General features: G+C 39.9%; 1 protein-coding gene and 2 gene segments (V, D, J or C); all 3 read left to right on the top strand.

The window, feature by feature from the left end:
- Positions 1-3,438: 3,438 nt before the first annotated feature.
- Positions 3,439-4,145, top strand: LOC103374678 (T-cell receptor alpha chain V region PY14-like). The segment is given in 3 exon segments: positions 3,439-3,537; positions 3,690-3,976; positions 4,128-4,145. Coding segments are annotated over 3 exon segments (360 nt in total).
- On the top strand, positions 4,015-9,427 carry LOC103374670 (gastrula zinc finger protein XlCGF57.1-like). Of its 2 annotated transcripts, XM_008304789.1 has the most exons (4): positions 4,015-4,267; positions 6,295-7,470; positions 7,723-7,890; positions 7,975-9,427. In XM_008304789.1, exons 1-4 carry the CDS (start codon positions 4,249-4,251, stop codon positions 8,088-8,090), a joined length of 1,479 nt encoding a protein of 492 aa, XP_008303011.1. In that variant the 5' UTR covers positions 4,015-4,248; the 3' UTR covers positions 8,091-9,427. The 2 variants fall into 2 exon arrangements, with proteins under 2 accessions (XP_008303011.1, XP_008303010.1); XM_008304788.1 differs by having other exon boundaries at positions 6,295-9,427.
- Positions 9,428-14,289: 4,862 nt separating this feature from the next.
- On the top strand, positions 14,290-14,891 carry LOC103374667 (T-cell receptor alpha chain V region CTL-F3-like). The segment is given in 2 exon segments: positions 14,290-14,391; positions 14,497-14,891. Coding segments are annotated over 2 exon segments (423 nt in total).
- The last annotated feature ends 575 nt before the right edge of the window (positions 14,892-15,466 follow it).

The following is a 15,466-nucleotide window of genomic DNA, read 5'->3' as shown; positions in this document are numbered from 1 at the left end:
TGGGGAGAGAATTACATTCAATCCTAGGCACTCCAAATTCACATTTAATTCAAGCTCTAAACTCTTAAAATGCTCCCTAATATAAATTAAAACTCCCCCTCCCCTCCCCTTGGGCCTATCTCTCCTGTAGCATGTATATCCTGGTATGCTAATTAGGTCAGTGGGAACGTTACTAGTCAACCAACTCTCAGATATACACAGAAAATCCAAGTTAGAATCAATAAGTAAGTTCTGTATCTGATCTATTTTTGGTAGTATGCTTCTGATATTTATATGTCCTCCCAGAATTCCGTTCGGTTTTTTTTTCCAGAGTTCCAGATGATTTGGGCATGGTTCACCGTTTGAAAGAGTTTTAACTGCCTCTGTTTTAAAGTTGCGCGATTTGCTAAATGTCTTTTGGCCCTTACGGGACTCCGTCTTTGTTGACATGCGTCAGCTGTTACAGACAGTTCAACGTGTGGATGACAATCCATAGCCGGTATATTTTGTGGGTAAATGCGGGCCATAGAACCAACCCCGACTTCAGAGCCAGCGATCCCGGGCTGTTCCAACATTACCGCAGCCGAAGCAGCTACGACTGCTGGATGACATGACTCAATGTTCCCCTCCAAGGCTGGAGGATGCGAACGTAGCCGCTGCAGGAGCCTAGCAGGCTCTCCGGGAGCACCTGTGGATACCTGGTCGCCGAGTGCGCCGTTTCCAACCACGGCCGCTGGACTCACCTGTCCATTCGTCCATACCTCACCAAGAGAGCCCCGCCGACAGAAACCTCCTCCAACCAACCGACTCCCAAAGGCAGCACTCGCCCCGTCTCCCCCGGGACAGACACCATCCGGCACCAGAGTCAGGGTGAGTTGCGGGGTAGGTGAGGTTGCAACAGGTTGAATGGGTGTAATCACTACAGATGGTTCTGGCTGGGTCGGGATGAGATTTTGCACTTTTGGGTTAATCTCTGGATGGAAAAGGGGCCCAGGGTTTAGATGAACATCTCCCGCTAGTAGTAGCAGTAGTAGTAGCATTTTGGCTGATGACAGGTTGATCTTCCGCCTGGTTGTAATTTTGGGTGCTGGCTTGAAGACCTGAGCTCGGCCGTCCTTGAGAATCCGCGTGAAGACTGCGACATAACCAAATCCGAAGAGGTTCAATTGTGTTTTTTCTGTTAGAATTCCCAGTGGATCAGCGATGATGTTGTGAGAATTATGCGCTTTTGCAGCCAGAGTCCCGGGTACATTGCAGATGAAAAAAGCAGGCGTCAGTGATAGCAAACTGCAGGTGAGCAAGTACAGGCCGGTATAGCTTTGTTCATGTTTGCCTTTGTTTTTACTGCACCACATGAAGGTGTAATGCAGTGGCTTGTTGAAACCCCAGAAAAATGTCTTTAAAAGTAGGTAGAAGAGATTAGAAACAGCAATGTTGAAAGATTTCTGCTCATGAGTGGAGCCTGCCAAACCACTCACAGCCATCTTGTTCAGACCACCTTTCAGATGTGTCTGCCACATGAGTTTTTTCTGTGCAGCTCAGATAAACCACACTGAAGTAAACTGACCAGTAAAGTCAATAATGTCTTCTTTTGCGGTTGCTGCCTTGTTCAACTCTAATGATTCTTGTGTAAAAAAAAATTCAATTTTAAACTGAAATTTGATCACTTTTACATGTTGTTCATTGGTGTATACGTAATCTTCACTCATTTTTATGAACTGAGGGCTTTTGTATTTATATTTAGTTATTACCCACAGTAATAATGGGGCTTAAATGTACATTATTGCAAACTTGAAACATCTGATCTTGCTCACAGTTAGTTGGGGGCTACTTCCATTGCTGGATTCAGTGTTTTGTTACACGTTTTTAAGAATTCATGTGGACTTATAGGACCTATGGAAATACTTTTTTTTGTCCTTGTTTCTTTTCAACAACCTGAAAATATTCACTTTTAACAAGCTGCAATTTGCAATTTCATTTTTTTTTCTTAAGAACTTTGTAGGAGCCTAAATCTATTTCTTTGGTTCTGGATTTGGTTCTTATTTTACCATGATTATTTTTATTTGGTTTTCATTTTTTGTTCTACAGTAACTTTGATATAGATTATGATTCACATTTTTATTTTGCTAAATTTATCTGTTATTTGGTTAAATGTTGTTAATCATATTTTTGGATATTTGAATTCTGTGTTAGTGTGGCGTTTTGGTTTATTGATTTGTTTTTGATATTTTGGTTCACTATATTAGGGTCCCTTAAATTTGCAAGGGCTCTTGGGAAATGAATGATGGCATGGAGCCAAACAGATTTTTGACTGCACACGCTTTGTATCCTCGTTTTGCTTTATGTTTTCCGTCTGTAAATTTTATTTTTGTGAACTAAAGAATCTTGTTTAAACCGCAACTTGGTGTCAGCTGGATTTTATCATTGGAGTACACCCAGCAAGGCATACAATGTGGACATTGGAAAGCTATGGGGAAAAGTGAGTCAAGCTGGGCTTCATGAACTTTAGACCATACAAACTTGATTATCAGAACAGCAGGTGATTCACTTAATAGCTGACAATTAATTAATTATGATATATCTAATGAACAGCAAATGCCTGATTGCCTCGTGTCACACATGGGGCTGAAACATTACTTGATTTCAAATTCAAGTTGCTATGTATAAAAAGAAAAAGGTGGCTATCAAATCACAAAGGCTGCAGTTTAGGATATACTAGGTTTGGTTATTAAATGATGAGAATAATGCTGTTTTTGTTGAGTCTGGTCACATTGAATCTTTCAGAGGCTGTTTATGCCCACTGATGTTGAATGTTTACAACGTGGTAGAAGCTGCACAATGTGGTTCAAGTGACATAAAACCATGGTAAGTAATAGTCACATCTGACTCAGAGTTAAACTGTGTGTCAGTGGTTTTACAAAATCACTGTTTTCTTTGTGTGACAGTTGCACCTTTAATTGCGTCTCATGTTTTTATGCTACATCATGTTTTCAACATATGAGTGAACATTGACTTGAAGAAAGATGTCAGAACACTGACCATTAAATGTTTTACTTAAATCATTCAGTCGTGGTCACAACGTGAAATTCAGGAACGGTCAGAATGTTTCTGCGTGAGAATCGGAAACAGCCAATAGGCTCATAAGGAGCTACAATAACCACAAATGTCAGATAGATGCGAGTGTTTAAGGCTTTACAAACAAGCAGTAACATTTTCAAATCAATTCTAAAACTAACTAGTACAAAATTAAGGCCAGTAGAAATGGAGGAATGTGGACTCTTTTAACTCCTGCTATCAAAGAATCACTAAAACACCCTCCCTCCTCAGTGATTGAAGATGCTGTTACCAGGCTGTAACCAGGAGGAAGAGTAATAGAGAGAAGAAAGTACAGATCAAAGAGGAGACAGAGAGATTCAGGGAGGAGCTGAGCTGTTACTGAACTATAGAAGAGACTCAAACTTCCAGATTCGACACACTATCAAGAAACATTACTTTCATTCAACATGGTTCTGTTGGATAATTGCGGATTTTGTGTGTTGTTTCTCTACATTTTAACTGGTATGTAACCTCATACAACACAAGAACATTGTGATTCATTTACATTATCTAATAAGCTAAGATCAACTTTAAAATACACTTTATTGTTCCTTCCCAAGGGAAATTTACAATAAAATTAATAAGAATAATAGCAGAGTCATCTCTTCATTTAGGTGTCAGCTGTCAACAGCTGACTGCAGTGAAGGATGAAGAGTCCAGTTCAGAAGGCAGCACTGTGACTCTGACCTGCAAATACACCAAAGGTTCTGCTGATTATTTCTTCTGGTATCGGCAACATCCAGGAAAACCTCCAGAGTTCCTGATCTCTCATTTAGAATCGGGACAAATATCTTTGAATCCAGTCCCTGGACTGTCTGCGACAGTGAGGAAAGAAGAAACACAAATGGATCTGAAGATCTCCTCTGCTGCAGTGACAGACTCTGCTGTGTACTACTGTGCTGTGAGGCCCACAGTGACAGGAAACAGCAAAACTCTGNGACCAGGAGGACCCTGAACATCCACAGATTAAAAAGGAACAGGGGGGACTCTGCACCAGTCTTGACGGACAGCAGCGTGTGCCAAATCAGGACACCTACCTTTTTCTGCTTCAGTGTAAAATCCAAATGTGAAGAATTATACAGAGAATTTCTTATAGTGTAAACACCCTCATCCAGGACAAAAGAAGAGACTGATAAACAGCACAGACTGCTGGATGTCATCTGGAAACCCAAAATGACATCACACACAACAGGTACGTAAAATAGAGTGATCATAATAAACTACCAAATGAATATGACTTATGTATGAGTTCTAACAAAGCTTTTAACATATTTCCACTAGGTTGTTAAGGAATGTTATCACCACTTCTCTCCTCTGCTCATATTTCACAGATGTGTTTTCTGAAGCATGTTGCTGGCATTATTTTCAAATAGAAATTGATATTTAGGTACTACAGATAATGCGCAATACATTTTCTGACAAGCACGTCTTCTGCCTTATAGGTTATTATGTTTTTGTTTGGTTAAATTATTAATGGCAATTAACCAAATAGTGACTTATCATTAGCATCCCTAATTTGTACAGGAAATTCCACAATCAATAAAGTGTGTTGTTTGGAAACACTGCGATTTCTCAGTTAGCTATAATGATGTTCGACAGACACAGATGCATTGGACGACAGCTGTATACCGGCATTGTTCATCTGCCATCAGAAATTGCTTACTCATTTGAGACGACATAACCCAAATGTGAACATCAGAGGTACAAAAAAATATCTGAGTGGAGTGTAAACCAAAGGAAGTTACCCAGAAAGCATCCTAATTGGAAGCCCAAACCACCTCAGCTGGGTCCTTTCAGTGCAGAGAAGCAATGACCCACTCTGAGCTCCCTCTGGATGGCCTGAAGCTCCTCAGCCTGTCTGTGAGGCTGAGCTCAGCCATTATGTGGAGGAAACTCATTTTTGTCGCTTGTATCCGGGGAATTAATTTTTTTTCAGTCACTACCCTCACGATCATGACTACAGTTGAGGGATGGAACATAGGTTGACTGGTAAATAGAGCGCTTTGCTTTCCAGCTCAGCTCCCTCTTCACCACGATGGTCCCATACATTGCCCATATTATTGCTGATGCTTCATCAAGCTGTCTGTCTGTGTGATGCTTCATTTTCCCATCACACATGAAAATGATTCAACAACTGTAGCAGTAACATTTAACATGCACTGGGGCAGTTTGCAGCCATGTCAGTGCAAGGATGAGAGTCAGCACCTCAAAGTGTCAGTCCATGGCCATTGAAAAATTGCCACCTTATCACAGTGGAGGGATTGTTGTGTCGCTGTGATCCTAGCAGCTATGCTGTTGGGGCAATAGCCCTTAAAATTGTCTCCAAAGGCAAATTGGTCCTTGGGAAGGGACCAGACAAAGAGCAGTCCAGAAAACCTTGGTGTGTACAGACACTAGAAGTGATGCAGCTGGAATAGGGAGACTGGGACCCCATTTTGGAGCCAGGTATGGAAGGGGACGAACCTGGTCAGCATTTGGTGGCTGAGCCCAAAAAGGCTACATAGGGGCAATATTTAATGGTCTCACCACCTGCAGGGATAGGCGTTAGGGCTGGGTGCAGTGTAAGCCGGGCGACAGGCAGGAGTGCACACCAGAGCCCAGGTAGCAAAAACAAACGGCATAGGTCAAGAACATAGATTTAAAACATAAGTTGAAAGTAATCGGGTTCCGTTATGAAGTTGATGTATCTAAAATACACTGTTTGCATGAGATTTAGTTCCTCAGCACAACTGAGAAACCATAACTGACTCACCTATGACAAACTCTTACCTGACAAAAATTCTGAGTTTTCAGTTGAACTGTGTTTACACAGAGCAGAGAGGAGACAAAATGAGACTGAGAGGAAAATAATGCATACAGAGGTTGTAAAAAGTAAAAAAATATCCATACAATCACTTTACATATGTTAGACCTGCAGGCGTTTGTTGATAAATGTTGTACATATTGATTCAATTTTTTTTCTTTTTTTTGTAATTTTTGAAAATTAAATGAACAAATTCAGATTTCCATTTTAATGATTTATTTATAACCATTTCATAATGCACTTCTACTACAACAGGACTTTATATTGTGGTGTAAAAAATGAGTCTGCAGTGAGTAAAAATGTGACCAATGTCTGAAAGAAAACATCCAGAAACAGCTTAGGCCTTAGACGGTTAAAATAGAATATATTTTTTTCAGAAAGGGTAACTTGATTCTTGCGTGTCTTTGTCTCTCCAGACCTCCCACAGCCACATGTCTGTCAGAAGGAGGAGGTTTTTGCTGAGCAGGAGCTCTGTAGCCAGAAGAGGAACCACAGTCTGGACCAGGAGGACCCAGATTCTACACAGATTAAAAAGGAACAGGAGGACCCAGAGCCTCCACAGATAAAAGAGGAACGGGAGGAGCTCTGTACCAGTCTGGAGCAGGATGACCCAGATCCTCCACAGATAAAGGAGGAACAGGAGGGCCTCTGCACCAGCCTGGAACAGAAGGACCAAGAGCCTCCACAGATTAAGGAGGAACAGGAAGATTTCTGCACCAGTCTGGGCCAGGTGGACCTACAACATGTATGTATCAAAGATGAACATGAGGAACAGTGCACCAGTCTGGACCAGGAGGAACCAGAGGCTCCACAGATTAAAGATGAGCTGGATGAAGTCTGCATCAGTCAGGAGGGAGAGCAGCTCGTACTGAAGCCAGAGATTGAGTCCTTTCTGGTGACGCCTACTTATGAGGAAACTGACCACAGTGAACCAGATTCAAATAGTGAGCAGCTTGTCTCCCATAGCTTTCATATTACTGAGAGCCAGTGTGATACTGACACAGGGATAAAGTCTGTGAAATGTGGTACTTGTGGAAAAGTTTTTAAGGATAAGTACCAATTGAAGAAGCATTACAGAGTCCATACAGGTGAGAAGCCATATGTTTGCAAACTATGTGGGAAAAGCTTCAGTTATAGTAAATCCCTGAAAGTCCACATGACAATTCACACAGGTGAGAAATTGTATTCCTGTGAAACATGTGGGAAAAATTTCAGTGCAAGTGGCAATTTGACTGTCCACATGAGAACGCACACTGGTGAGAAACCGTATCCCTGCAACATCTGTGGGGAAAGATTCAAATATACCTCCACACTTAAAAGTCATATAACAACTCACACAGGTGAGAAGCCGTATCCTTGTGAAACTTGCGGGAAAAATTTCAGTCAAAAAAGTCATTTGTTGGCCCACATGAGAACGCACACAGGTGAGAAGCCTTACTCTTGTGAAACATGTGGAAAAAATTTCAGTCAAAGAAGTCATTTGTTGGCTCACATGAGAACGCACACAGGTGAGAAGCCATATTCTTGTGAAACATGTGGAAAAAATTTCAATAGAAGTGATAGTTTGTTGCACCACATGAGAACTTACACAGGTGAGAAGCCGCATTCTTGTGAAACTTGTGGAAAAAGTTTCAGTCAGCGTTGTCTTTTGTTGGTCCACATGAGAACTCACACTGGCGAGAAGCCGTATTCTTGTGAAACATGTGGTAAAAGCTTCAGTCTGAGTTGTAGCTTGTTGCGCCACATGAGAACTCACACAGGTGAGAAGCCATATTCTTGTGAATTATGTGAGAAAAGTTTCAGTCAACATGGTCTCTTATTGGTCCACATGACAACTCACACAGGTGAGAAACCATTTTCTTGTGAAACGTGTGGGAAAAGTTTCAGTCTAAGTTCTAATTTGTCACGCCACATGAGAACTCACACAGGTGAGAAGCCGTATTCTTGCAAAACTTGTGGTAAAAATTTCAGTCAAAGTGGTAATTTATTGCACCACATGAGAATACACACAGGTGAGAAACCATATTCTTGTAAAATGTGTGGGAAAAATTTCAGGGAAAGTGGTAATTTGACTGCCCACATCAGAACTCACACAGGTGAGAAACCTCATTCATGTGAAACATGTGGCAAAACTTTCACAAAACATGGTCATTTGTTGCGGCATATGAGAACGCACACAAGTGCAGCTGGAACACCAGTCGAGAAAGATTGAAATGTGCATTGACATTGAAAAGTCACAAAAGTATAAAAGTATTTGACAGACATCTAACTTGAAAAAACATGTAAAAATCCATTCAGGTTAAAAGTAGATATTTCTGCTTCAAAGTGCCTTTAAATCGCTTCAACAATGATCCTCTGACTTTATTGCATGCAACACTGTAAGAGATAAGTCTAATAAAATCTGGTTTCCGTCACTGTCAGATGAAAGGTTTTATAATTAATATGTGTGTTATCAATCTCTGCTGTACTTGGGACATCGGGAAGATGTTGCTACCTGATGTAATGTAATGAACACGAGTTTGAACATCATGCAATTTTTTTTTTCAGTTAAGAATTTTGGAAAACGTTAAGCTCGTATGTAAATAAGTTGGAGTCCTGATCATCTTGTTAAAATCTGATGCATTTCTGTGGTGGTTCCATATAATTTTTTTGTATAAAAAAAAAATTAAACAAGTTTCTTTGCAGTAACATCTGGAAGCAACAGATCTGACTGGATTAGCAAGCTGAAAGAGAACATGACATCCTTTTTAAAAAGATATGCAAACAACTTCATAGTGTTTCATGTCAGATACATATAATATACATTTATAAGAAATAAATAATTTAAAAAATAAATACGTTTAAAGTTCAGCATGCAGAGCCTTTGGTGTCCTCAGATCAGACGATGTCGCTGTGACACAGACACTGAGTGCTGTACTAATGGTATCGGTTGTAATCCAGTTGCATCATAGTATATAATGTAGTATATTTTGACCTGTACAGAAACACAGATTGTTTATTTCCTTCAATGATTAAATTTTTTCTTGCTAACTTCTCTCCAGGTTCTTAATAAAACACTGATGATACACAACTTTTACTTTACTGTTTGAATATGTGAAGAATTTCAACCATAACAATCAAGTCACTTGCTTGTTTTTATGTTTTGTTGTCACTGAACGATTTTTCTATTTGTCACAAAATCATTTTGTCTGTGTTTTTGAGTGTGTTGGTGACTTTATAATATAATCCAGGCAGATGATAGTTTGTTTTTGTTTTTGTTTTTTTAAAAAAAAATCTAAATGTAGACAAGTATGTGATCACATATACTTTTGTCTTATTTGTAGTGTCGGGTATCAAAGTTTGGCGAAGTTTGATAATGCTAAATAGTTGACAGTATCATCTGATGTGATCATTCTGCACAAGACTCTTCAAATTATTCCTGTAAACAAGTAAAACACTGTTTCAGTGCTTTGATTGTCACGTTATTGATGTGAGTTTGCACACATTTACAACAAATCATGATGAATGTCTGATATGAATGTATGGACATAAATGAACATGTACAAAATACACTAATGAATATAACAGTGATTTCAGCAACTTTAGCCACATCCCCCCCTCCCCCCCGAAAAAACCCCTGTGTCAGCATTACATTATCCTGAAGAGAAGATAATGAATTTAGCGGCAAGATCACAGCCGTAAATCCAGCAGGACCCAAACTGAGGTCTCTGCATGTTGAGCTTTTGAACTTTCACAAAAAGCTGGATCTGATACAAAACACTATGAAGGTTTTTGCTTTTTGACAACTTATAACGAAATTATGTTCGGCCAGCAAGCTACAATGAGTCAGGGGAATTAGCTTTTCTTTATCAACCAAAAGTATTTTTAATTACCGCTTATCTGTAGCTGGTAACATACTGACAGCTCTTTAACTTGATTACTCATCAGAATGAGTTGTTCCAACTAGTTTTTCCACATTATTTCAAAGGAATTTTTGTGTTACCTACTTCCATCCATCCATCCATCTATCCATCCATCCATCCATCCATTATCTATACACCGCTTAATCCTCATTAGAGTCGCGGGGGGGCTGGAGCCTATCCCAGCCGACTTAGGGCGAAGGCAGGGGACACCTTAGACAGGTCGCCAGTCCAGTGCAGGTCGCAGTCTGCTAAATTGCACTCATTGGCAACACAAGTTTTTAAGCTGACAGACAATTAGATTTTTGTCAGTAGTTTTGGCTTTTCCATGTTTTTGTGCATGTAGTAGCTTCTAATAAATTAATTAATTGAATTTTTATTTTGAATTGCAATTGTGTATTTCAACATGTCATTTAAATCCTGAAATCAGAAATAACACTAATTTAAGTTGGCCCAAATTAAAAAGAAACATAGAAAGCTCTCTCCAGCTGATTGTTATCCACTAGCTAGCTCGACTGACGAGCAGGACGGTCACATTCACTGCTACATACAGTTGTCCTCAAATGTATTCATACCCTCCCATTAAAGAAGGAGAAAAAAAAAACAGCTGTCACTGAAATAAGTCGAAATTGACAAAATTAATAATAAATAAAAATTTAATGAAAATCATGACGTTACTTTTGAATTTTGGTTCAACAGATATATAAAATGAACAAACAAACAAACAAAAAAACAAGCATAATGGGACCTGTAAACTAAATATTTTGTTGAACAACCCTTTGAGACAATCACTGCAATCAAATGCTTTCTGTAACTCTCAATCAGACGTCTGCACCTGTTGACAGGTATTTTGATTCTGGCCCACTGCTCATCAGCAAAGTGTGCTAATTTGTCCAGGACAGTTTTATTTTTTTTTTTTTAAGTTTTCTTTTCAACCACAATTTAAAAGCAATGTCTTATTTCACAAAATTAGAATTTAGCAATTTTTCATTTATTATGACTTTTTTCAGTTTCTAGTTATTTGAGTGACTATTGTGAATTTTGCCTTTTCTTTAATGGAAGGGTAAAACATTTGAGGTCGACTGTATGACTAGTGCTAGCAATGTGCAATGGCAAGACATATCTCGTCAACTATGTATGGAAGTGTTTCCTAAACTCTAAACACAAGTTCACTATTGGTCACATCACAATTGAAATACATGGTAATGCAACCAAACGCATTGTTACAGTGTCATTTATTTGTAAAGGTCACAACACTTACTGTAGGAGCCATTTATGTTTTTGGTTGGCAGGTTATTTAGTTTGCATTATTTGGACACATGGTGGCGGTAATTACACACATGGTGTATATGTAGAGAGCATAGGTGACAGAAAGAGGATGGTACAGGTAGGGGGAGGGCACACAGTTCTCATCAGACCAGCATCAGCCCAGAAAAACCAGACTAGGACAGATATATACCAAATTCACTATAGGAAAACCGTTGTATGTTCATCTTTGGATATCACAAAATAAACCATCCACCTAAAGGGCAAGTATACGGACTGGAAATTCTGTTTTTGGGTCTGCGTTGGTTCACTCTGGCTCCACCTGTGCAGTAATGGCAAAAAAAGGACATTGAAAAATTGCTGTTACACTCACCTTGAGATTTCCTTTGTGTCCTATTTATTCAGCCTCCAGGTCCCCTCCAACATCTTAACCATCTGAAATTGTCCGGACACAGTAAGTACACAGAAGAGGGGACTTGAAAATTTGACTCAGTTTTTCATTATTATTTTAATTTAAATCAAGTTTTCAAGACAATTTTCTTTAGTTACTACAACTGAAATTCCACACAATGTTAAGCTGAATCAATTGCATTCTTATCTCAACCCAACACAGTATTTTTCTTTTTCTTCTTCTTCTTCTTCGTATTATTATTGGACTGCAAGGTGGCGCAGTTGGTAGCACTGTTGCCTTGCAGCTGGAAGGTTTGCAGGTGGAGTTTGCATGTTCTCCCTGTGCAGCGTGGGTTCTCTCCGGGTTCTCCGGGTTCTCCGGCTTCCTCCCAAACCATGTTGAGATTGATTGGTGATTCTAAATTGTCCGTAGGTGTGAATGTGAGTGTGCTTGGTTGTCTGTCTCTAATTGTGGCCCTGCGATAGACTGGCAACCTGTCCAGGGTGTCCCCTGCCTTCTCCCTGAGTCAGCTGGTATAGACTCCAGCCACCCGCAACCCTAGTGAGGATTAAGCAGTGTATAGATAATGGATGGATATATACTTTATGGAATTTTGTATGCACAATTGACCAATGGGGAGCCCCAGATATTTATTCCAACCCCCAAATCAAATGGCACATGGCCCCCATCAGAAGTCCAATTCATCTCCACAGTTCCTCACTACAGAATGTTTGGAGAAAATAGAAAGGTTGTCTTTTAAACATGACACAGGAGTTTCATGCACAGAGTTCCTCTGCTGCAGCGACAGACTCGGTTGTGTACTACTGTGCCGTGACACCCACAGTGACAGGAAACACACAGTTTCTGTTCAAAAACACACTGGCAAGCTGCTGGCAGCCTTTTCCCTACTGTTGAACTCAACTTTTTAGCTCCACTAGAAAGCCACATTACGAAGTACGACTTCTGCACTTTGTTCAACCATCAAGTCAATAAAAAGTGCTGCTGTGAAAAGAACAAATCTTGGACCTAATGTTGAACATCAGCTAGTTTCTGCTGCAGATTTAAACCTTGTTGTACACGTGGAACACTGGGTGTGCAATAATATTTCTGCTCTTGTCCTTGGCAAGATACAGAGCTTAACAAGACCACTTTACAGGAGTGGACTGCTCTCCTTTAACCAACCATCTTTATTGATTAATGTCTTCCTCTGCATGTTCTGTTCTTCACCAGAGTGTAAAGGATAAAACAAAGTGATTCAGCCACCAAGAGATTGTTGAGTCTGAGACCACTGCAGATGATCACATCAGCTCAACAACTGGTCGAGGCAGATGGCTGTCCTCCCTGAGCCTGGTTCTGCCGGAGGTTTTTTCCCCCCTCCTTCTGGGTTTTTTTTTTCGTTCCTTCCCACCGTTGCCAACCGCTTGCTCAAAGGAAGTCCAGAGGCAACTTTGGATTGTTGGTTTCTCTGTTTAAATTTGTAAGGTCTATACCTTCCTTTGTTACACACTGTGTGATAATATGTGTTGTAAACTGCGCTATACAAATACAATTGAATTGAATTGAATCAGCTCACCAATCTCAATTAACAGGCGAATCAGTGAAAAATATCAATGAATGTCAGAATCTCAGTATCTTTTTACTTTAATGGTAGCAGCACTTGAGCTGCATGAACTCCAGTGAATGATGTTACAATACCAGAAATTTGGTAGTTGGTATCAATACCACTAAAATTGTACAGATTGCAATACCAATTGTGATACACCAGGAAAAAAGAAACCAACAAAGAAAGCCCCCCCCCCAATATTTCTTTATTATTTACTATTACTCTATTCACCACCCTCCCCTCTGGCAGACTCAGATGCTGAGAGCCCGTACCAACAGACTGAAACACAACTTTTTTCCCATGGCTGTGGAGAGACTGCTGCAGGAACCATGACACTCCCAGTTTACGGACTCATTCTAACAAATGCTCTTTTGCACTTCTAATAAACTATTTATTTTATATTTTATTGCTATTTTGTGATTTATCTCATCTTTTAAATTTTATTCTTGTGACCGTATCAGCTGCTGCAAAGATGATGCCAAAGGAAATTTTGTTGTATTTCTTGTACGATGACAATAAAGCTTCTTCTTCTTCTTAATATTAACCCATCCATCCATCCATTATCTATACACCGCTTAATCCTCACTAGGGTCGTGGGGGGGCTGGAGCCTATCCCAGCCTACTTAGGGCGAAGGCAGGGGACACCCTGGACAGATCACCAGTCTATCACAGGGCTACACATAGAGACAGACAACCAAACACACTCACATTCACACCTACGGACAATTTAGAATCACCAATTAACCTCAGCTTTTTTTGGATTTGTGGGGGGAAGCCGGAGAACCCAGAGAGAACCCACGTTGCACGGGGAGAACATGCAAACTCCACACAGAAAGATCCCAGGCCCAGGCCGGGAGGTGAACTGGGATCTTCTCCTGTGAGGCCACAGAACTAACCACTGAGCAGCCTGGCAGGTTTCTTATTTCAGCCAAAATGTGACTCAAGTGGAAACAGAAAGGATGAAAGGGCAGATTAGTCTGTCCTAACAGAACAATAATAAAAATTATTGATCCTTGTGTTTGCCAGCAGTGAAACCATGACCAACCTTTTAACTCTTGGGATCAAAGAATCACTAAAACAACCTCCCTCCTCAGTGATCGAAGATTCTGTTACCAGGCTGTAACCAGGAGGAAGAGCAACAGAAAGAAGAAACTACAGATCAAAGAGGAGACGAAGAAATTCAGGGAGGAGCTGAGCTGTTACTGAACTATAGAAGAGATTCAGACTTCCAGATTAGAACCATCAGCTGTAAAAACTCACTGCAGACAACATCAGCTAGTTTCTGCTGCTGATTTAAACCTTGTTGCACACATGGAACATTGGCTGTGGATTGTTCTTGCTGCTCTTTTCTTTGGTACGATGGAAAAAAAACAACAAAAAAACCTCTATACAGCTACTGATTGTTCAACTTTAATCAGTCACCTTTATTGATTCATGTCTTCCGTTGTGTTTTCTCCAGAGTGTAAAGGAGAAGAAGTGATTCAGCCACCAGGAGATGTCATTGCTGCTGAAGGAGACACAGTTACCCTGAATTGTACTTTTGTGACCAGTGACAGAAGTCCATATTTGTTCTGGTACAAACAAAAAGTAAATGGTTACCCTAAGTACATGATGAAGAAATTAGGCTCTGAACCACCATATAAAGCTCCAGAGTTCCAGGAAGACAGATTTCATACAGAAATCCAGGATAAGTCAGTTCCTCTGAAGATCCAGAAGCTTCAGCTGTCTGACTCTGCTGTGTACTACTGTGCTCTGAGGCCCACAGTGACAGGAAACAGCAAAACTCTGTACAAGAACCTTTGGAGCAAAGACGACAGAAAACTCCACAACATCCACTAGAGGGAGACACACTCTGTTACACATCTATGGTTTGTTAGGATTCAGTTCAGATTTTCTGTGCAGCTCAGATAAACCACACTGAAGTAAACTGACTCTAATGATTCTTGTGTAAAAAAAAATTCAATTTTAAACTGAAATTTGATCACTTTTACATGTTGTTCATTGATGTATACGTAATCTTCACTCATTTTTATGAACCGAGGGCTTTTGTGTTTATATTTAGTTATTACCCACAGTAATAATGGGGCTTAAATGTACATTATTGCAAACTTGAAACATCTGATCTTGCTCACAGTTAGTTGGGGGCTACTTCCATTGCTGGATTCAGTGTTTTGTTACACGTTTTTAAGAATTCATGTGGACTTATAGGACCTATGGAAATACTTTTTTTTGTCCTTGTTTCTTTTCAACAACCTGAAAATATTCACTTTTAACAAGCTGCAATTTGCAATTTCATTTTTTTTTCTTAAGAACTTTGTAGGAGCCTAAATCTATTTCTTTGGTTCTGGATTTGGTTCTTATTTTACCATGATTATTTTTATTTGGTTTTCATTTTTTGTTCTACAGTAACTTTGATATAGATTATGATT

The sequence above is a fragment of the Stegastes partitus genome, unplaced genomic scaffold (genome assembly GCF_000690725.1).
Source record: "Stegastes partitus isolate 25-593 unplaced genomic scaffold, Stegastes_partitus-1.0.2 Scaffold2321, whole genome shotgun sequence".
Classification (NCBI taxonomy): domain Eukaryota; kingdom Metazoa; phylum Chordata; class Actinopteri; family Pomacentridae; genus Stegastes; species Stegastes partitus.
This window is presented reverse-complemented; position numbering and strand designations above follow the sequence as displayed.